The following is a 22714-nucleotide window of genomic DNA, read 5'->3' as shown; positions in this document are numbered from 1 at the left end:
TAAGTGGCATTTGTGCATGTTATTCTGTATTGTAGTGCTTGACAAAGGTTTGCCAAAGTAATCTTTTGTCCATGTTGTTATATCAGCTATTGTTGAGTGGCAGTTCTTGATACAGTGCCATTTGAGGGATCGAAGATCACAGGCATTCAACTTAAGCTTGTGCTTTTGGCTTTTACGCACTGAAATTCCTCCCGATTCCTCTGATCATCTTTGCTCATCAAAGACTCAGCCATTCCTGGATGCTGCTTTTGTACCAAACCATGATTACAATTACCAGTTGGCATCACCTGTTTGTAGTCACATCATTATTTAGTTTTTTCATTACTAGCCCTAAATTGCCCCCGTCCCAACTTTTTTTGGAATGTGTTGCAGGCCTGAAATGCAGGAATGGAGGTAAATTAACAAATGAAATGAAGTTGAGCAGACAAAACATGAAATATCTTGGATTCAAACTGTCTGCAAACAAATAAAAGCCAAAGTAAATGTAAGGAACACTGTATTTTTATTTTATATGCATTTTTCGTATTGTCCCAACTTTTTCTAATTTGGGGTTGTAAAAGGTGAGGTTTTTGTTGTAGTCAGTGATCAGTAATGAAATTTTACTCAGTGAACTCTTACAAGACCTCAGGGAAACTGTCTGCAAACACCACGTCAACTTTGTAGCTAAACGATAAGACTAAAAAACATATAGCTTCTGTTTAACAGCATCTTTATCAGTGACTTGGCGTACAGTTCTTATTTATTTATTGTGTAACTCCACTGCAAACAGTGCCATGTTTGTTGCTTTTTTGCAGCCTATGAGAGCCAGTAATTCTGTCTAGAGTCCACATCTACAGCCACTATTTTAGTAACAAGATATCCAAAATCTGCAGAATACCGTTTTCCATCACAGAAGCGGTGTATTAATGATGCTGGACAAAGACGTGTTGTTGCTGACACCACAATTTTCAGCGTTTACACGCGATATTTTAGTAAGCTAAGTTTAGCTAGATAAACAGAAAACAGATAGATAGATAGATAGATAGATAGATAGATAGATAGATAGATAGATAGATAGATAGATAGATAGATAGATAGATAGATGCCTGCTTCTTTTCTTTTTGTATAAAAGGGATTAACGAAAAACAGACTGCTAATGACACCTTTGTTAACTCGAGCACTTTGAGATGTTATTTCAACAGCACAAAATTGCATACAAGTTACAGAAAAGTAAAATACTGATTTTTGTTATGCTCACCTGATCAAAGACTTCACTTGCTTTTTCTCTTTGTACATGCGTCAGCGTCTGATTTCCGCTGATTTCCAGACTATTCATGTTCTCTGTTGGACGTGTAGCGCGATTTAAATCCCTGTTTTTGGAGTCAGTGGTTCTATAAGTCTCATAATTATACATCTGCTGCAAAGTTTCTGTTCCACCAACGTCTGCGTATAGCGGTGGATAGTATGGAATAACTGGAAGATTGGAACCAGCTTTGTAAAACATTCGTTCACGTTTCCACCTGTAGCATTTAACTGAAAGTATAGCTATAATTGAAACAATAAATAAAAATGAAACTGTAGCCAGTGCCAGGACCAGATAAAAAGTCAGGTTGACGTTGTATTCCTTGTCCTGCGTAAAGTCAGTGAACTCTGAGAGCACTTCAGGGAAACTGTCTGCCAGCACCACGTTTACATTGACTGTAGCTGAACGAGAGGGGTCTCCGTTGTCCTCCACTAACACAGTCAGTTTCTGTTTCACAGCATCTTTATCAGTGACTTGTCGTACAGTTCTTATTTCTCCATTGTGTAATCCCGCTTCAAACAGCGCTCTGTCCGTCGCTTTCTGTAGTTTATATGAGAGCCAAGCATTCTGTCCAGAGTCCACATCTACAGCCACTACTTTAGTAACAAGATAGCCCACATTTGCTGATCGAGGTACCATTTCAGCCACAACAAAGGCACCAGTTTGTACTGGATACAGAATCTGAGGCGCATTGTCATTCTGGTCCTGAATAATTACTTTCACACTCACATTGCTACTTAGAGGCGGGTTGCCTCCATCCTGAGCTTTTACGCAAATATTAAACTCTTTGGTTTGCTCGTAATCAAAAGACCGAAGAGCAAGAATCTCTCCACTCTCTGCATTAACAGAAATATAAGGTGAAGAAGCAACACCGTTGACAGAACGGTCTTCTAGGAAATATGAAATACGCGCATTGTTACCAGCGTCTTTATCTGTTGCAGTAATTGAAAATATAGACACTCCAGGTGAATTGTTTTCCATCACGTAAGCGGTGTATGAGTGACGCTGGAAAACAGGCGCATTGTCGTTAACATCAGATATTTTAACTGTCAGAGTTTTATTAGTAGATAAAGATGGCGAGCCTTCATCACTAGCTGTGATTGTAATGTTATATTCAGAAGACATTTCTCTGTCTAAAATACCGTTGGTGACTAAACTGTAGAAATTAGAGGAGGACGATTTAATGTGAAACGGCAGATTTGAATTTACTGAACATTTTACCTTTCCGTTTCTTCCAGAGTCGATGTCTTTAATATTTAGCATAGCTATAACAGACTCTGGGGCAGAATCCTCTGGTATTGGATTGGAAAACGAAATAACATTTATAACAGGGGAATTGTCATTAACGTCTGTAATTTCTATAAACACTTTACTGGTATCAGACAGTCCGCCATTATCAATTGCTTTAATATCTAATTCATATTGCTTAGATTTTTCAAAATCTATATCACCTATGACTGTTATTGTTCCAATGTTTGAATCAATATTAAACACGTCGGTTGCTTCTTTCTCGGTGCTTTTTGAAAATGAATATTTAACCTCCGCATTAGATCCTTTGTCCTTGTCTGTAGCAGTCACTGCCACGACTAAATGTTTTTTTGCCACATCTTCTGGTAACGATACTCGGTATGTTGGCTGAGAGAACACGGGATAATTGTCGTTTGCATCAATAACAGTAACAGTTATCTTGACTGTTCCGGATTTTGGAGGCGAACCACCGTCAATTGCAGTCAAAATTAAGTTATGCACTTCCTTTTGCTCTCTGTCTAAAGGTGTTCTTAGTAACATCTCAACATATTTTGTGCCATCACTTCGAGAAAATTCTTTTAAAACAAAATGTCCTGTCGGACTAATTGTGTATTTCTGGAGTGTATTTAATCCAACATCAGGGTCATGCGCTTTATCTAAAGAAAACAATGCACCTTGGTCTGCAGACTCTAAAATTTCAATACTGATTTCTTTCCTGTCAAAAGCAGGGGCATGATCATTGATATCGGTTATTTCTACATCAATCTGATGTAGTTCCATTGGGTTTTCTAGAATAATCTGGAAATGTATAGAGCAAGGAGACACTTGAGCACACAGCTCCTCTCTGTCTATCCTCTCTTTCACAACCAGAGTTCCTTTATCAACATTCAGACTGATGTACTCACGAGTGTCCTCCGTGAAGATTCGCGCACGGCCAGATTTCAGTCTCTTAACATCCAAACCGAGATCCAGAACTATATTCCCCACCAGTGATCCTTTGTTCATTTCCTCGGGAATAGAATAACGGACCTGTCCGTGCGCAAAAGCGATGACAAAAACAAATCCAACTGTCTGCCATGTCAGGTCGCGGATGGATGAGACACTTTTTAGAAGATCAGTGAAACAACCACCCATATTTTCACTCTTACAAACAACTATATACGAAAACATGTAACTGCATGCAATACACAAATAATATCAATTCCGTATGTGCGGTCAGACAGATCTATTGTTCCACTAGAGTACCAAATGAAGCAGTTCGCGTTCAGGGGAGGTTATACGTAAAAGCCTTTAAATCTACACAGCCTGACCAACAGCGTCACTCAGAGTACTAAATAAATATTACAACTGATACTATAAAAATGTTCCAAAAACGTTGGGATATTATGTCATATCTATAACAGAAAACAGGCATAGGTGGTTTGGACATCGTTTTGAAGTGTAATTCATTCAAACAGCACAAAGAAAAGATATGCAGTGTTTTAACCAACTGTTTTTATAGCATATGTGAGCTCTTTCGATCTTGATGGCTGCAAAAAGTTTAAATAGACATCGACACGTTTGTTATTTAGTGTCACATTTTCTTTTAAACATCTTTCTGTAATTGCTTAGGAACTAAAACACTAATTGTTGTAGTTATGAAAGTGGAACTTTCTTTCATCGTTGCATGCTTTAACACTTTAGCTGCTCAACAATCTGAAGTATTTGTTGTAAAACATTGTACTACAAAATATGACACAATATTTTAATACAAAACTGGTTTGTACTGAATGCAGGCAATTCCAGCACATGCACTCTCCTTCTATAAAACAACAGTATTATTTAACGTGCAAAATGTGGCTGGTCATTGTCTTTCTGAGACAAGCAGGCAAGTGCCTGAAAACGGCATCGTTTAGACAGAAGCATGTGGTGCCATCAAAAGCATAGGTACTGCTCTGCATAAACTGTAGGTACCTTTATAGATTACAAGTTATCTATTCACATACCATGATACATGCTAGCTTTTGAACTTTGCACTGGTTATCTGAATAATACTTTAATGAAAGCTTTACAAAAAATAAAAATAAATGAACACCTACCAAATGGATATGGATTTTTCATACAACAAGTGTTTTAATTATAGATCAATATCAATATAGATTAATTAAAGCATGGCAGTCCCAAATAACTCTATCTATAACACAACGATAACCCCCCCCCCCCGTTTCCGAGGTCTGTTTTCACCTGTAGCATTTGACTGACAGTATATGTGTGATGAGTACGATAAAGAAAAACTTTGTTAACTTCTGTTTCACAGCATATTTATCAGTGACTTGGCGTACAGTTCTTATTTATTCATTGTGTAATTCCACTGCAACCAGTGCCATGTTTGTCGCTTTCTGCAGTTTAAATGAGAGTTAGTCATTCTGTCTAGTGTCCACATCTACAGACACCACCTTAGTAACTAGATATCCCAAATCTACAGAAGATCGATAGATGGATATGGTAGATAAATGCCTGATTCTTTTCTCTTTGTATAAAAGGCACTCACGAAATGACACCTTTGTTAACTCGAGCACTCGGAGATGTTAATTCAATAGGACAAAAGTTGTATTCAAATTACAGAAAAATAAAATACAGATTTTTGTAATGCTCACCTGATCAAAGACTTCACTTGTTTTTTCTCTTTGTACATGCGTCAGCGTCTGATTTCCGCAGATGTCCAGACTATCCATGTTTTCAGTTGGACGTGTAGTGTGTTTCAAATCCCTACTTGTGGAGTCAGTTGTTCTATAGGTCTCATAATTATACATATGCTGCAAAGTTTCTGTTCCACCAACGTCTGCGTAAAGCGATGGATAGTATGGAATAACTGGAAGATTGGAACCGGCTTTGTAAAACATTCGTTCACGTTTCCACCTGTAGCATTTGACTGAAAGTATAGCTATGATTGAAACAATAAATAAAAATGAAACTGTAACCAGTGCCAGGACCAGATAAAAAGTCATGTTGTCGTTGTATTCCGTGTCCTGCGTAAAGTCATTGAGCTTCGAGAGCACTTCAGGGAAGCTGTCTGCCAACACCACGTTTACATTGACTGTAGCTGAACGAGAGGGGTCTCCGTTGTCCTCCACTACAACAGTCAGTTTCTGTTTCACAGCATCTTTATCAGTGACTTGTCGTACAGTTCTGATTTCTCCATTGTGTAATCCCACTTCAAACAAAGCTCTGTCTGTCGCTTTTTGAAGTTTATATGAGAGCCAGGCGTTCTGTCCAGAGTCCACATCTACAGCCACTACTTTAGTAACAAGATATCCCACACTTGCTGATCGAGGTACCATTTCAGCCACAACAGAGGCACCAGTTTGTACTGGATACAGAATCTGAGGCGCATTGTCATTCTGGTCCTCAATAATTACTTTTACACTCACATTGTTACTGAGAGGCGGGTTTCCTCCATCCTGAGCTTTTACGCAAATATTAAACTCTTTGGTTTGCTCGTAATCAAAAGACCGAAGAGCAAGAATCTCTCCACTTTCTGCATTAACAGAAATATAAGGTGAAGAAGCAACACCGATGACTGATTTTTCCTCTACAAAATATGAAATACGCGCATTGTTTCCAGTGTCTTTATCAGTTGCAGTTATTGAAAATATAGACACTCCAGGTGAATTGTTTTCCATCACGTAAGCGGTGTATGAGTGACGCTGGAAAACAGGCGCATTGTCGTTGACATCAGATATTTTAAGCGTCAGAGTTTTATTAGTAGATAAAGATGGCGAGCCTTCATCACTAGCTGTGATTGTAATATTGTGTTCTGAAGACATTTCTCTGTCTAAAATACCGTTGGTGACTAAACTGTAGAAATTAGAGGAGGACGATTTAATGTGAAATGGCAGATTTGAATTTACTGAACATTTTATCTGTCCGTTTCTTCCAGAGTCGATGTCTTTAATATTTAGAATAGCTATTAGAGACTCCGGGGCAGAATCCTCTGGTATTGGGTTGGAAAACGAAATTACATTGATAACGGGAGAATTGTCATTATCGTCTGTAATTTCTATAAACACTTTACTGGTATCAGATCGTCCGCCATTGTCTATTGCCCTTATGTTTAATTCGTATTGCTTAGATTTTTCAAAATCTATATCACCTATGACTGTTATTTTTCCAGTGTTTGAATCAATAATAAACAAGTCGGTTGCTTCTTTCCCAGAGCTTTTTGAAAACGAGTATTTAACCTCCGCATTAGATCCTTTGTCCTTGTCTGTAGCAGTTACTGTCACTACTAAATGTTTTTTTTGTACATTTTCTGGTAACGATACTCGGTATGTTGGCTGAGTGAACACGGGATAATTGTCGTTTGCATCAATAACAGTAACAGTGATCTTAACTGTTCCAGATTTTTGAGGAGTACCACCATCAAGTCCTATCAAAATTAAAGTATGCTCTTCTTTTTGCTCTCTGTCTAAAGGTGTTCTTAGTAACATCTCAACATATTTTGTGCCATCTCTTTGAGAAAATTCTTTCAAAACAAAATGTTCTGTCGGACTAATTGTGTATCTCTGGATTGTATTTAATCCCACATCGGGGTCATGTGCAATGTCCAAGGGAAACAATGCACCTGGGTCTGCAGACTCAGATATTTCAAAACTGATTTCTTTCCTGTCAAAAGCAGGGGCATTATCATTGATATCGGTTATTTCTACATCAATCTGATGCATTTCCATTGGGTTTTCTAGAATTATCTGAAAATGTATTGAGCAAGGAGACACTTGAGCACACAGCTCCTCTCTGTCTATCCTCTCTTTTACAACCAGAGTTCCTTTATCCACATTCAGACTGATGTACTCACGGGTGTCCTCGGTAAAGATCCGCGCACGGCCAGATTTCAATCTCTTAACATCCAAACCGAGATCCTGAACGATATTGCCCACCAGTGATCCTTTGTTCATTTCCTCTGGAATAGAATAGCGGACGTTCCCGTGCGCAACGGCGATGGTAAAAAGAAATCCAACTGTCTTCCATGTCAAGTTGCGGACGGCGGAGCCCATGTTTTAACTACTATTAACTTTTTATAAGAACATTTTTAAGAGCATCAATACACAAATAAAACCAATTCCATATGCGCTGTTAGACAGATCTGTTGTACTACTAGAGTATCAAATAAAGCATACGTATACGTAAGAGCTTATAAATTTCTACAGCCTGGCCAACAGCGTCCCTCAGAGTACTAAATAAATATTACATCTGATACCTAAACGCAGTTTTAAAAACACGGGACAGTACGTAAAGTCATCAGATATGTGGACATGGTTTTGAAGAGAATTTAATTTAAAACAGTCCAATCACATGGTCTTTATTGTTCTGGGTTGCGTTTCCCGATAACGACTGATCTTAGCGATTTACGAACAACATTAAGAACGACGTAACTTTAAGAACGCCAATTTTGCGAGTGTTTCCCAAAAGCCCTCGTAAGTCTCCGAAACTACGAACGAGGTGTAAGTAGTTCTTTGTTTGCACCACCTCTGAAAAGGCACCGCCAGTCGAACACTGAATCACCGATTATCATATAATTTCTCATTATTACATCACAAAAAGCAAATAATTCTTCAAGAAAACCTTTTTTATAAACTACTAACCAATATATCTTTAAATTACTGGTATAAAAACATTACATTTGCAATCGCTATCTGTTGCATATTAAGGCTATATATAGGCGCACAATTAACCTTTCATGCATCAATCCAGAAAAGCATGCCAAGTCTACAGCGCAAACTGGGGCATAATTTAGAAAAGAGAGGGTCAAGACAGGTGTAGGTCAGTTATCTGCAACAAGCCTTATGTGGAAGAGGAAGCATTACTGACAATACTAGGTCCAGCAGCCACTGAGGGGATAGCTGGGGGAGTAGATGTATGTTTAAAGTTCCCTTTTGTGCAGCCTTCACTTTGCAGCAGTCCTGGGTCATCTCCTGGGCCTTCCTCTGCACAGTCCAGTCAAATAGCTTTACCTGATCAACTGGACTTCATGGCCAAGCAGTTTTCAATGGCAGAATTATAGCTAAGTAGTGCCATCTATTGATTTAGTTATAAAAAATAATAAAATGATTTAAACATTGAAATACAACAGTGCTTATTTTATAGTCAAAATTGAATGAATAAATGACCTACACACACACACACACACACACACACACACACACACACACACACACGTATATATATATATATATATATATATATATATATATATATATATATATATATATATATATATATATATATATATATACAGTACTGTATATATATATATATATAGTATATATATATATATATATATATATAACATTAAAACCAGTTAGTGTGTGTTGTGCTGGTATGATAAGACACAGCAGCGCAGCTGGAGTTTTTAAACACCTCACTGCCACTTCTGGACTGAGAATCATCCACCAACCAAAAATATCCAGCCAACAGCGCCCTGTGGGCAGCGTCCTGTGACCACTGATGAAGGTTTAGAAGATGACCGACTCAAACAGCAGCATATATATATATATATATATATATATATATATATATTTCATGATAGTTAATATTTTTTATAAAGGTGATGTTGCGGTGTATAGAACCAGTGCGTCTGTGAGCTTTCTTAAAGGCAAATTGGCTTAATTTATCGTTTTTGTGTACGCAAAGTTCAAGTTAAGAGGTACTTAGTGAGTTACGAATGGATCATACTACTCTTAATTTACGAAAGATTTTAAGTACTATGTTAGTTGCGAAGGGTTTCGGGAAACACTCGTAACTTTAAGATTGTTCGTAAGTACGAGGTTACGAAGTACTTAGCGTTACGAACATTTTGGGAAACGCACCCCTGAATAATTACCCTTGTTTTGTATAGCCTATGTAAACGATTCCAATTTTAATGGCTTTAAAAGTTTTAAAAAAAATTTAAGTTTTAAAATTTATTTTATATTTCCTTTATTATTATTATTATAGTTATTGCTTGCCTTATCACTTAAGCTGCTTAACAAAGACCAAAGTCTTTGTTGTTAAACATTGTGCTTCATAATGTGGCACACAATTTTAATAGCAAACGGGTTTGGACTGCATGCAAGGTCTTAGCACCTTTTCTTCCATTCTATTAAGACACACTCTTATATCACGTGAAAAATTTGACTGGTAATTGTCTTTCTGAAACAAGCAGGAAATTCCATGAAAAAAGGTATAATCTAGATAGAAGCATATGTCGCCATCAAATGCATATGTACTGCTCAGCATTATCTGTAGGTGCCCTTACAGATGTGTAAGTTGCCATTCCCCATACCAGTCTGCGTTCTATCTTTTGAACTTTCACTGGAAAAAGAAATAGCACCTTACCACTTTGGTTTAGTAACAACGGTTACTAACGGTTTGGTTTCTTCTCTCTCGCACTCGTGGAAGACGGTCACACTTCTCCCTCCTCCCTTATCTTCCCTGCTTGGCTTCTCCTGTATCGTCTTATCTCGTCTACTCTACTCTACAGAGGTTTTCTTAGCACAGCTCCTCAAAGAACAAATGATGGAATTGGTTAAATGGTCTCTGAATGCTATTGACACCATCTTCTCATCGAGAAGTTCGGGTTCGGGGGAACCCACATGCCCCGATGGAACGCAGATGGCAGGATATGCGATGGACTCGTGGGAGAAGTGGAGGGTCGTGTGCCTGGCACCACTTTCGTTGGAGGACGTAGAGGATGTTTACCTATTCGGAACTTTGATTGTGGGGTTTTTGCTGATTGGATTAGGCTTTACCCTGCTGTATCGGGAAATTAAAAAAGTTGGGTCAGTTGTCAAAGGTCCCCAGAAACTGCCCAATTTGATTGATATGGTGGGTAGAGCTGTTGGAACTCAGACTGTGGTTATTAATCGCAATATGGATTCCATTTTGGAGAAACTAACGGCTTTGCGAAATGAGATGAACCAGAGACGCATTCATTCTGAGAGTTTGTGTTAAATTTGTATTAGTGCTCAGACAAAACAACTAGTCATTATCTGCTATTCGGCTTCTCCTGTTATCAGCTTCGGCCTTGCTGATAGGAAATCCCTCCGGAAGACCTGTTGCTATGGTTATCTCGTATCTACCCTCCCCTGCTCCCTGACTGTTTTTTCATTCTGGTTAGCAACTGCTGCAAACGCCATCTTATCGCGAACTTTGTACAGACTTTTTGCTACGGGAATGAATGACTGACAGATTATTTCCCCAACCCCCAACCCAACGTTTTCCACTCTTAGCTTAATTCCACCAACACGGCAGGACAGGTCTGTAGTGCGCGCTGGTTTGGCTGCGAATCACCAGATGGCTGCTTGTCGCAGTTGGTTACTCTTGATCCCCTCATCCCTACCCGTGGCTGGTTGTGTGACTATGTTATGTTTTGTTTACATGTGCTTGTGTGCTTAAGGAGCTTTTTTTTCGTGTTACCATAATGTGCTCCTCAGGGAGCACAATCTGGTTGCTGGTTTTTTTTTATCTCCTATCCTCCCAATGTGTTTATTATTTCTTGTTTCTTATCCTGTCTTCCCGTCCTGTCTCTCCCTCCCCCCCCCCCTTCCTTGTCATATTGAATGTTGGACGGGTGGATGGCTATTTTCGCTGTAATTGTACTTGTTGCAATTTATAGTGACAATAAAGTTCTACTACTATTTCCCGGAAACGATGTGAGAAATGGACTTCTCAGACCACCACATGCGTTTTTACTTTGCATTTGTCCATTAGTTACAGAGTGGGTGAGCATATTATGTCACAGCATGTATGGACATGTATTTCTTTACCCAAAAAACTTACATGCGAGATATTCCTGACTTTCTGTAATGGTTGCCACTTAAACCTGAATTGTTTTTACTAGGAATTACTAAGTTTGGCAACCACGACGTAAATACGATCTTCAAGTGACAAAGAGTTTAATATCTTGAATTATAAATGACCATTTCAGAAAATTATTATGCAAAAGTAAGCAGCTGATTAAAAAATTTACTACCTGAATGTGTTTTGCAGTGAACATGGAGATATATCTTTGCTCTACAAAATATTAATACATTTATGAACAAACTGTCGTATTTAATAGGTACTAGTAAATATACAGTTTAATTGTTTTTGTTTTATATTTTATATTTTGTTTAAGTTATAGATTTTGGTCTACATATGATGCCACGATCAATTAATGTACTTAATGGTGATAGCAGTTGTACGAAAAGAGTATACTAGAGGCAGAGATGTAATAGAAGTGTTATTTTATAGTGCTCACCTGATTAAAGGTTTCGCTTGCTTTCTCTCTTTGTACATGCATCAATGTCCGATTTCCGCAGATGTCCAAACTAATCACGCTCTCGGTGGGGGTTCTAGTGTGTTTCAGATCACTGTTTCTGGAGTCTGTTGTTCGACAAGTCTCATAATTATACATATGCTGCAAAGTTTCTGTTCCACCAACGTCTGCGTAAAGCGGCGGATAATATGGAATAACTGGAAGATTGGTGCTGGATTTGTAAAGTATACGATCACGTTTCCACCTGTAGCATTTGACTGATAGTATAAGTATGATGGATACGATAAAGAGAAATGACACAACAGCCAAGGCCGAGACCAAATAAAAGGTGAGGTTGTCGTATTCTCTTTCGTGCGTAAAGTCAGTAAATTCCGAGAGCGCTTCAGGGAAACTGTCTGCCAGCACTACGTTAACATTGACTGTAGCTGAACGAGAGGGGTCTCCGCTGTCCTCCACTACAACAGTCAGTTTCTGTTTCACAGCATCTTTATCCGTGACTTGGCGTACAGTTCTTATTTCTCCATTGTGTAATCCAACGTCAAACAGCGCCCTGTCTGTCGCTTTTTGAAGTTTGTATGAGAGCCAGGCGTTTTGTCCAGAGTCCACATCTACAGCCACTACTTTAGTAACCAAATAGCCCAAATCAGCAGAACGGTGTACCAGTTCAGCCACAACAGAGCCACCAGTTTGTACTGGATACAGAATTTGAGGCGCATTGTCGTTCTGGTCCTGAATAATTACTTTCACACTCACGTTGCTACTGAGAGGCGGGTTGCCTCCATCCTGCGCTTTTACGCAAATAGTGAACTCCTTTGTTTTCTCGTAATCAAAAGACCGAACAGCAAGAATCTCTCCGCTCTCTGCATTAAAAGAAATATAAGATGAAGCAGCAACACCGTTAACTGACTGTTCCTCTAGAAAATATGAAATTCGTGCATTGTTACCAGTGTCTTTGTCAGTTGCAGTCACAGCGAATATAGACACTCCCGGTAAATTGTTTTCCGCCACATAAGCGGTGTATGAGTGACGCTGGAAAACAGGCGCGTTGTCGTTGACATCCGATATTTTAAGAGTAAAAGTTTTATTAGTAGATAAAGATGGCGAGCCTTCATCACTAGCTGTGATTGTAATGTTGTATTCAGAAGACATTTCACGATCTAAAATACGGTCATTGACTAATGTATAGAAATTAGACGAGGATGATTTGATGCGAAACGGAAGATTTGAATTAACTCTACAACGTATCTGTCCATTTTTGCCGGAGTCGATGTCTTTAATATTTAGTATTGCTATAACAGTCTCCGGGCCGGAATTTTCTGGGATCGGATTAAAAAATGAGATGACATTGATAACTGGAGAATTGTCATTAACATCTGTAATTTCAATTAGCACTTTACTGTTATCTGTTAAACCGCCCGTATCCATTGCCTCGAGATCCAATTCATACTGTTTGGATTTTTCAAAATCTAGAGCCCCCACTACATGTATTTCCCCAGTGTCCGAATTAATATTAAACAGGTCTAGGGCATCTAATCCCGTACTTTGTGAAAACGAATAGGTAAATTCACCATTAGATCCTTTGTCCTGGTCAGTAGCAATTACTGCCACTACTAATTGATTCTTTTGAGCATTTTCTGGTAGGGACACTCTGTACATTGGCTGACTAAAAACAGGAGAATTGTCATTTGCGTCAATAACAGTTACAGTTATCCTAGCTGTTCCGGATTTTTGAGGAGTCCCACCGTCAATTGCAGTCAAAATTAAGTTATGCTCTTCTTGATGCTCTCGATCTAAAGGCGATTTTAATATCATTGCAACATATTTGGTGCCGTCGCTGCGAGAAAGTTCCCTCAAGGTGAAATATTCAGTTGGATTAAGGGTGTATCTTTGGAGTGTATTATGTCCAACATCAGGATCTTGAGCACTGTCTAAAGAAAACCGTGAACCTGGTGCAGCAGATTCCCTTACGTCAATACTTAATTCTTTTCTGTGAAAAACAGGAGCATGATCATTAATATCCAGTATTTCTACATCAATTTGATGCAACTCCATTGGGTTTTCTAAAATAATCTGAAAATGTAACGAACAAGGAGAGACCTGAGCACACAGCTCCTCTCTATCTATATTCTCATTTACAACCAGAGTGCCTTTATCCACATTCAGACCAATGTACTCACGACTGTCCTCCGTAAAGATCCGCGCACGGCCAGATTTGAATCTCTTAATATCCAAACCGAGATCCTGGACGATATTGCCCACCATTGATCCTTTTATCATCTCCTCAGGAACAGAATAACGTATCTGTTCGTGCGCAGAGCCCATGACAAAAGCAACTACCAAATGCATGGTCAACCATTTCAAAACGTGGACGGTAGATACTCTTATCCAGGCCTCAACGAAACAAAGAAGACCCATAGCAAAACAAATAAATAAAAAAAAATTAAAAAACTGTAAAGCAATCTAGATAATGTTATACATAATACTTCAGTGTTCCAGAAACGCAAATCTGTCGTGAGTCCTAGTAAACCAAAGACCGTATAGAACGAAGAAAATCCGTCTGCTTGTTATCAGAAAACTGGGCAGTATCTACAAATGACCATTTTAAATTGTCACTGCCTGCCCAACAGCGTCACTCAGAGTCTTTAAAAATTATTACACTTTAATATTACTTTCACAGTTACTTTACATCGACATTTATGGCAATTAGCGGATACTTTTGCATAAAGCGACTGACAGTTCTGACTGAATACAATGCAGGCAATTGAGAGTTAAGGACCTTGCTCAAGGGCCCAACAATGGTAACTTCTTGGCAGTGGGCGTGAATCAGTAACCTTCCAATCACTAGTCCAGTAGCTTAAACACTATGCCACCACTGCCCAATAATACTGTAAGGATGAATGGATAGTGTGATGGATGAACCGAAATGATACAGTACAGTATATAGATAAATTATACCATTCTTGTGTATGGTTAAGGAAATCATATTTAATTCAACCAGTGTATTGTTTTATTTAATGCAATAAATGTGTTTAGAAGTTCAACACAAAGAAGTGTTCCAATTACACGATGTCTGTCTGTTGTTATCGAATGCTTATAATTGCACACATGGTCCGTCCTGACTGGACTCAAATATTGAACTCTTTTGTATGTACATAATCAACAGACCGAGCAACAAAAGTCTAACCACTCTTGAAATAAACACATGAAATAAAATATGATGCAGCAACTCCTTTGACATATATGCGGTATCAAGAATGCATTTATTAAGAATGTGAGAAATTATTAGCGTTAACTTCTCACCTTTTTGTCGCAGTCACTAAAAAGTGTCTCCATCTGCGCATGCCTGAGTGTCTGTGTTCCATGTATGTCCAGAGTAATCACGCTCTCAGCTGAAGGTCTGGCACATTTTAGATCACTCTTTTTCGAGTCATTTGTCCTATACGACTCATAATTATAGATATGCTGCAACATTCCTGTATCTCCCACGTCTGCGTAATACGGGGGATGATATGGAATAACTGGTAGGTTGGCACTTGATTTGAAAAACATTCGCTCACGTTTCCATCTGTAGCCTTTCAGTAAAAGTATGGTTATGATTGTCCCTATAAAGAAAACAGAGACTATAGTCAAAGCCAATACCAGATAAAATGTCAGACTGTCGTTGTATTCCTTTTGGTGCGTAAAATCAGTAAACTCCGAAAGCACTTAAGGGAAACTGTCGGCCAGCACCACGTTTACATTGACTGTAGCTAAACGAGAGGGGTCTCCGTTGTCCTCCACTACAACAGTCAGTTTCTGTTTCACAGCATCTTTATCAGTGACCTGTCGTACAATTCTAATTTCTCCATTGTGTAATACCACTTCAAACAGAGCCCTGTCTGTCGCCTTCTGCTGTTTATAAGAGAGCCAGGCATTCTGTCCAGAGTCCACAGCAATAGCCACTACTTTAGTGACAAGATAGCCCAAATCTGCAGAACGAGGTACAATTTCGGCTATCATATGGCTACCAGTTTGCACTGGATACAGAATCTGAGGCACATTGTCATTCTGGTCATGAATAATTACTTTCACACTCACATTGGTGCTGAGAGGCGGGTTTCCTCCGTCTTGTGCTTTTACGCAAATATTAAACTCTTTGGTTTGCTCGTAATCAAAAGACCGAACAGCAAGAATCTCTCCACTTTCTGCATTAACAGAAATATATGATGAAACAACAACGCCACTGACAGACTGGTTCTCTAAAGAATATGTTATAAGCGCATTGTTACCTGAGTCTTTGTCAGTTGCTGTTATAGCAAATATAGACACCCCAGGTAAATTATTTTCTGTTACATTAGCGGTGTATGGGTAACCCTGGAAATCAGGCACGTTGTCGTTCACATCAGATATTTTAAGAGACAAAGTTGTATTTGTAGATAAAGAGAGTAAACCTTCATCACTAGCTGTGATTGTTATGTTGTATTCCGAAGCTCGTTCACGATCTAAAAAATCCGATCTAAAAAATACGGTCAGTAATTAAAGTGTAGTAACTAGAGGACGATGATTTAATGCGGAAAGGCAGATCTGTATTTACAGTGCATCTAACTTGTCCGTTTTTCCCGAAGTCACTGTCTTTAATATTTTGCATAGCTATAACAGACCCCGGAGCAGAATCCTCTGGAATTGGGTTGGAAAACGAGATAACATTGATAACAGGGGAATTGTCATTAACATCTGTAATTTCAATTAACACTTTACAATTATCTGTAAGTTTGCCCGTATCCATTGCCTCAACATCAAGTTAATAATGCCTGGATTTTTCAAAATTTAAAGAACCTTTTACGTTTATTTCCCCAGTGTTCGAATTAATATGAAATAAATCTAGAGCGTCTTTCCCGGTGCTTTGTGAGAACGAATATATAACATGGCCGTTAGATCCTTTGTCCTTATCGGTAGCACTAACCGACACTGCGAAATGATTTTTTGGAGCATTTTCTGGCAAAGATACTCTATATATTGGCTGATTGAACACTGGAGAGTTGTCATTTGCATCAACAACTGTCACAATTATCCTAACTGTTCCGGATTTTTGAGGAGTACCACCATCAAATCCAGTCAAAATTAATGTATCTAAAGCTGTTTTTGTTGTCATCGCAACGTATTTGGTGCCATCTGTACGAGAAAATTCTTTCAAAGTAAAATAATCAGCTGGATCAAGTGTGTACCTCTGGAGAGTATTCAATCCAACATCAGGGTCATGCGCACTTTCCAATGAAAAAAATGATCCGGGTTCAACGGATTCTGAAATTTCTATTCCAATTTCCTTTCTTTCAAAATAAGGGGCATGGTCGTTAATATCCAGTATTTCAACATCGATTTGATGCAGCTCCATTGGGCTTTCTAAAATAATTTGAAAATGTAAGGAGCAAGGAGACACTTGGGCACACAGCTCCTCTCTGTCTATCCTCTCTTTTACTACTAGAGTGCCTTTATCCACATTCAGACCAATGTACTCACGAGTATCCTCCATAAAGATCCGCGCACGGCCTGATTTTAGTCTTTTAATGTCCAAACCGAGATCTTGAACAATGTTGCCCACCAGTGATCCTTTGTTCATTTCCTCTAGAATAGAATAACGGATCTGCCCGTGCGCAACGGCCACGAATAAAGCAAATCCAACCAGAATCACTGTCAGCCATCTCGACGTGCGGACGGTAGGGTTTCCTCTCCCGGTATTTGCGAAACAATGACCACATATAGTAAAAACACCGTAAACTAAACAAGTGTAAAACTGTGTAATTAATTATTATAGTACACGTACTCAAGGACGGATTAAGGATAGTCTGGGCCCCTGGGCAAAGCATTTTACTAGGACATTTTTCTTTTTCTGTTATGAATGATTTGTATTGTATCAATTCATCTGCCAGGCTCATGTTCAGATCTGAAGGATATGCTGCAGCGAGTGAGTTAGCCTTTAAAGTGAGCTCACTGTTGGACATATTGTCAGGCATGAAAAGAACATCAAATAGCTCAGTTAAGTGTGTGTATGCATTCAAACTGCTTGAAATTGCTTGTCTTAAATTTAAATAATTGCAAAATTGCTAAATTAATTTGTGTCTCTGCGCTTAAGAGAAATTGAACATAATAATTTTGAAACAATACAAATTCAGAAACATTAAGTAAGGGCCTGAATCGCATATTTGCAACAAAACGTCTGTTATGAATAATGGTAGCTTGCCTGGCAATTTGTAGGTCCCTAGAAAGTCAAGGAGCCATGGTAAACGACTTCTATGGAAGTCAAGGGCCCCATAGCAGGGGCCCTCGTGATCAAGGGCCCTCTAATGGTATGCCCTGCTCTTCTCTAGGGCCCCCTGGTAGGGGCTCTCATAACCAGGGCCCTCTAAAAATATGCCCCCCTGTTTACTAGGACCCCTAATAGCCAGAAGTCGAAGTCAGAGCAGTGCCACAACGCCTCATCCATTTTCATAAGGGGCCCAAAAGCATGGCTAGGGCCCAAAAGCATGGCTAGGGCCCCCAAAAGCATGGCTAGGGCCCAAAAGCATGGCTGGGGCCCCAAAAGCATGGCTAGGGCCCCCAAGAGGCCCTGGGGTCAAAGTCCCTAATAGTCAGAGGATCCTTAAAATGGAGGGCCCTCGGAAATAAAAATATATTGTATCATAAATGTTGATAGGCATCGCAAAATGTTTTGGGCCAGGGCCCCCCCGGGGCCCCCTGACCTCAAGGGCCCCTGGGCGCTGGCCCCACTGGCCCGGTCAGTAATCCAGCCATGCACGTACTCTCCAAAAGTACTAAAAGCCAGTTTTTTGATGATGCTAATCAGTTGCCAGTCAAATAAAGAGAAAACTCGTCTGCCTAAAGTCAGTACACAGGAGAAGATAGATATACCTATGAGCACTGAAATGAACACAGCCTGCCCAACAGCGTCACTTAGAGTACTACATTATTATTACATTTTATACTTGATGAAAAGAGTGAATGGATGAATAGCTGGATGGCTATACAGCCAAAGAGATAGAAAGACACAGACTGATAGTCATACTGTAAGTAAGTTAATTGCAAAAGCGCAGTACAAAGGACTAACTAAAACGCAATAAAGCGCACCTGATCATAGTTCACAGCAGATACAAAGCCACTTCCATATTCCATAATATAATAATAATAATAATTATACTATATATTATATTAAACATGATAAGCACTAGAACGAGTTACAATATAATTTGAGTTACACCACACGTCATATAAAATATAATATATAACATACTAGTCATGCACAACAATAATTGCTCAAAGCAAATGTGACAGACAGCAAGATTAAACAAAACTCAGAATGAGCCAGTAGTAGCTGCTAAATTTTACATATAAATAGATATACCTCCTTAAAATGTGTTTTGGTACATTGGCATAAACGTTATATAAATATTAAAGCTTCAGTTAGGTTACTTTGGATACACTGACTACTTTTGCTAAGTTTGTTTGTTTGTTTATTAGGATTTTAATGCCATGTTTTACACTTTGGTTACATTCATTACAGGAACGGTAGTTACTCATTACACAAGGTTCATCAGTTCACAAGTTTATATCGAACACAGTCATGGACAATTTAGTGTCTCCAATTTACCTCACTTGCAAGTCTTTGGACTGTGGGTAGAAACCAGAGCACCCGGAGGAAACTCACGCGGACACGGGGAGAGCATGCAAACTCCACACAGAAAGGACCCGGACCACGCCTGGACCCGAGCCCAGGACGTTCTTGCTGTGAGGAAACTGTGCTACCCACGAAATTCAATTATTTTTTTATTATTTTTATTATTGTCTGTTAGAAAACATTATATTTTTATTAGTTTTATTAAATTTTCATTATATGTCCAGAATCCAGGACCTTCTTGCTGCGAGGCAACCCATAGTCACCGTGCCGCCCATTTTGCTGAGTAAAATAGTCTTATTGAGTCAGGGGAGATACGTACTTCGAACATTATGGTCGTACACCACTGTGAGTCATCCTCCAACCCAAAAAGCTGCCGAGTTAGATCTGAAGAAAGCTACAATATTACAATGTTACATACGTCAGATCAAAACATCAAGAAGCGATGTAATCAAACTTACATGTGAAGTGTATTAGCACGACTAATTGTTATATTTATTGTTCCACATTTGCAGTTGTGTATATTTGGTACAAGTGGGTTATATATTGCAACTTTAAGTATATTCTACTTAGATAATGAATTGTGGATTGTTTCACAGAGAATGGGGAGTGACCTGATTTATCCCACCTTACGTTAAATGTAAACATGTATCACACTTGCCCACATAGCGCGGTGCATGAAAAGTTGAAAATAACACACTTACACTTGCAAAAACGTATGAAATAGATTTCTTTGTGGTACAGCCTACCTGAAAATCAAAGTCTCCTTTCTCCCTCTGTGTTAGTGTCTGGTTTCCACTGGTGTCCAGAGTAATAATGCTTTCAGTCGAAGGTACGGCATATTTTAGATAATTCTTACTAGAGTCAGTTGTTCTGTAAGTCTCGTAATTGTGCATGTGCTTCAAAGTTCCTGTTCCCCCTGCGTCTGCGTAAAGAGGTGGATAATATGGTATGACTGGCAAATTGGAACCAGATTTGTGATACGCTCGTTTACGTCTCCACCCGTAGCATTTGACTAACATTATAGTCATGATGGACACAATGAAGAGAAATGAAACAACAGTCAAGGCCAATACCAGAAAAAAAGTCAGGTTGTCGTTGTATTCCTTTTCGTGGGTAAAGTCAGTGAACTCCGAGAGCACTTCAGGTAAACTGTCGGCCAGCACCACGTTTACATTGACTGTAGCTGAACGAGAGGGGTCTCCGTTGTCCTCCACTACAACAGTCAGTTTCTGTTTTACAGCATCTTTATCTGTAACTTGTCGTACAGTTCTTATTTCTCCATTGTGTAATCCCACTTCAAACATTGCTCTATCTGTCGCTTTCTGTAGTTTATATGAGAGCCAGGCATTCTGCCCAGAGTCCACATCTACAGCCACTACTTTAGTAACAAGAAAACCCACATCTGCTGATCGAGGTACCATTTCGGCTACCATGGAGCCACCAGTTTGCACTGGATACAGAATCTGAGGCACATTGTCATTCTGGTCCTGAATAATTACTTTCACACTCACGTTGCTACTGAGAGGCGGGTTGCCTCCATCCTGCGCTTTTACGCAAACAGTGAACTCTTTTGATTGTTCGTAATCAAATGACCGAAGAGCAAGAATCTCTCCGCTTTCTGAATTAACTGAAATATATGATGAAACAACAACACCATTGACAGACTGTTCCTCTAGAAAATATGAAATACGTGCATTGTTTCCAGTGTCTTTTTCATTTGCTGTTATTGAAAATATAGCCACTCCAGGTAAATTATTTTCTATTACATAAGCAGTGTATGAGTGGCGAGGAAAAACAGGGGCGTTGTCGTTGACATCAGATATTTTTAGCGTCAGCGTTTTGTTACTAGATAGAGATGGTGAACCTTCATCACTTGCTGTGATTGTTATATTAAATTCAGAGATCATTTCACGATCTAATATACGGTTGTTGACCAAACTGTAAAAATTATCAGATGAGGATTTGACGTGAAATGGCAGATCTTTATCCACTATACAATTTATCTGTCCATTTTTGCCGGAGTCGATGTCTTTAATATTTAGCATAGCTATAACAGTCTCCGGGGCTGAATTCTCTGGGATAGGGCTGGAAAATGAGATAACATTGATAACAGGGTAATTGTCATTAACATCTGTAATTTCAATAAATACTTTACTCGTGTCACTTAGTCCTCCTTTATCAATCGCCTCAACATTCATTTCGTAGTGTTTAGATTTTTCAAAATCTAAGACACCTTTTACTCTAATTTCCCCAGTATCTGAATCGATATTAAAGAGGTCAATGGCTTTTCGGCTGCTTTGTGAAAACGAATATGTAACTTCAGCATTAGATCCTTTGTCACTGTCGGTAGCATTAACTGTCAATACTAAATAATTTTTAGGAGCATTTTCTGGCAAAGATGTACGGTATATCGGCTGGCTGAAAACAGGAGAGTTGTCATTTGCATCAATAACAGTTACAGTTATCTTAACTGTTCCTGACTTTTGAGGCATACCACCATCATAACCCGTCAAGATTAATGTATGCGTTTCTTGCTGCTCTCTATCTAAAGGCGTTTTTAATACCATTTCAACGTATTTAGTGCCGTCACTACTAGAAAATTCTTTTAAAATAAAATGTTCTGCTGGGTTAAGAGTGTATCTCTGGAGTGTATTTAGTCCAACGTCAGGATCATGTGCATTGTCTAAAGAAAATCTAGAACCTGGAGCAACAGATTCCCACATTTCAATAGTGATTTCTTTTTTCTCAAAAGCAGGAGCATGGTCGTTAATATCCAGTATTTCTACATCAATTCGATGTAGCTCCATTGGGTTTTCTAGAATAATCTGAAAATGTATAGAGCAGGGAGACAGTTGAGCGCACATTTCCTCTCTGTCTATCCTCTCTTTCACAACCAGAGTGCCTTTATCCTCGTTCAAACCGATGTACTCACGACTGTCCTCCGTAAATATTCGAGCTCGTCCATGTTTCAATCTTTTAATATCCAAACCGAGATCCTGAACGATATTGCCCACCAGTGATCCTTCTTTCATTTCCTCGGGAATAGTATAACGGAGCTGTCCGTGTGCGATGGCCACAAATGAAACAAATCCGAACAAAAGCATTGTCAACCATGTCGACACAAGAACGATTGAGCTTTTTACCCGGACATTAATAGGGCAAAAAACAGCCATTATATAACACTGTAATGTAGACTAAATTAGACAACACGTTGTTTAATAAACTGAAATAAATGCAATAACAATACTTAGTGGTGCTTTTA

General features: G+C 38.9%; 4 protein-coding genes across 5 annotated transcripts in view; all 4 read right to left on the bottom strand.

Moving 5' to 3' along the window:
• Positions 1–22625, bottom strand: part of LOC134309155 (protocadherin gamma-A4-like) — a 113104-nt gene extending 90479 nt beyond the window's left edge. The window contains exons 1-2 of one of the 2 annotated variants that reach the window (XM_062990809.1): positions 20199–22625; positions 15357–15406 (exon numbers count right to left, since the gene is read on the bottom strand). In XM_062990809.1, coding sequence (XP_062846879.1) covers positions 15395–15406; positions 20199–22625 — 2439 coding nt within the window. In that variant the 3' untranslated portion in view covers positions 15357–15394. Of the gene's footprint in view, positions 1–15356; positions 15407–20198 lie in introns of those variants that run through there. The other variant, XM_062990801.1, reaches the window with a different exon arrangement.
• Positions 1175–3664, bottom strand: LOC134318205 (protocadherin beta-15-like). The gene has a single exon (XM_062999022.1). It carries the CDS (start codon positions 3662–3664, stop codon positions 1175–1177), a length of 2490 nt encoding a protein of 829 aa, XP_062855092.1.
• Positions 4202–7563, bottom strand: LOC134318199 (protocadherin beta-8-like). Its single transcript, XM_062999009.1, has 2 exons — positions 5167–7563; positions 4202–4252 (listed from the first exon to the last, which is right to left on the bottom strand). Exons 1-2 carry the CDS (start codon positions 7561–7563, stop codon positions 4202–4204), a joined length of 2448 nt encoding a protein of 815 aa, XP_062855079.1.
• On the bottom strand, positions 11769–14219 carry LOC134318189 (putative protocadherin beta-18). Its single transcript, XM_062998996.1, has one exon. The coding sequence runs from the start codon at positions 14217–14219 to the stop codon at positions 11769–11771; it is 2451 nt and encodes an 816-aa protein (XP_062855066.1).
• Positions 22626–22714: the final 89 nt, after the last annotated feature.

This window comes from Trichomycterus rosablanca, chromosome 1, assembly GCF_030014385.1.
Source record: "Trichomycterus rosablanca isolate fTriRos1 chromosome 1, fTriRos1.hap1, whole genome shotgun sequence".
Classification (NCBI taxonomy): domain Eukaryota; kingdom Metazoa; phylum Chordata; class Actinopteri; order Siluriformes; family Trichomycteridae; genus Trichomycterus; species Trichomycterus rosablanca.
Note: the sequence above shows the minus strand (reverse complement) of the source record. Positions and strands in the feature narration are given on the sequence as shown.

Excerpts from the sequence above, each read along its gene's own strand:
- LOC134318205 (XM_062999022.1), bottom strand. The coding sequence starts at position 3,664 with ATGGGTGGTTGTTTCACTGATCTTCTAAAAAGTGTCTCATCCATCCGC.
- LOC134318199 (XM_062999009.1), bottom strand. The coding sequence starts at position 7,563 with ATGGGCTCCGCCGTCCGCAACTTGACATGGAAGACAGTTGGATTTCTT. Across the intron at positions 4,253-5,166 it reads CAAGTGAAGTCTTTGATCAG|TACAATGTTTTACAACAAAT; the intron begins GTGAGCATTACA and ends CATATTTTGTAG.
- LOC134318189 (XM_062998996.1), bottom strand. The coding sequence starts at position 14,219 with ATGGGTCTTCTTTGTTTCGTTGAGGCCTGGATAAGAGTATCTACCGTC.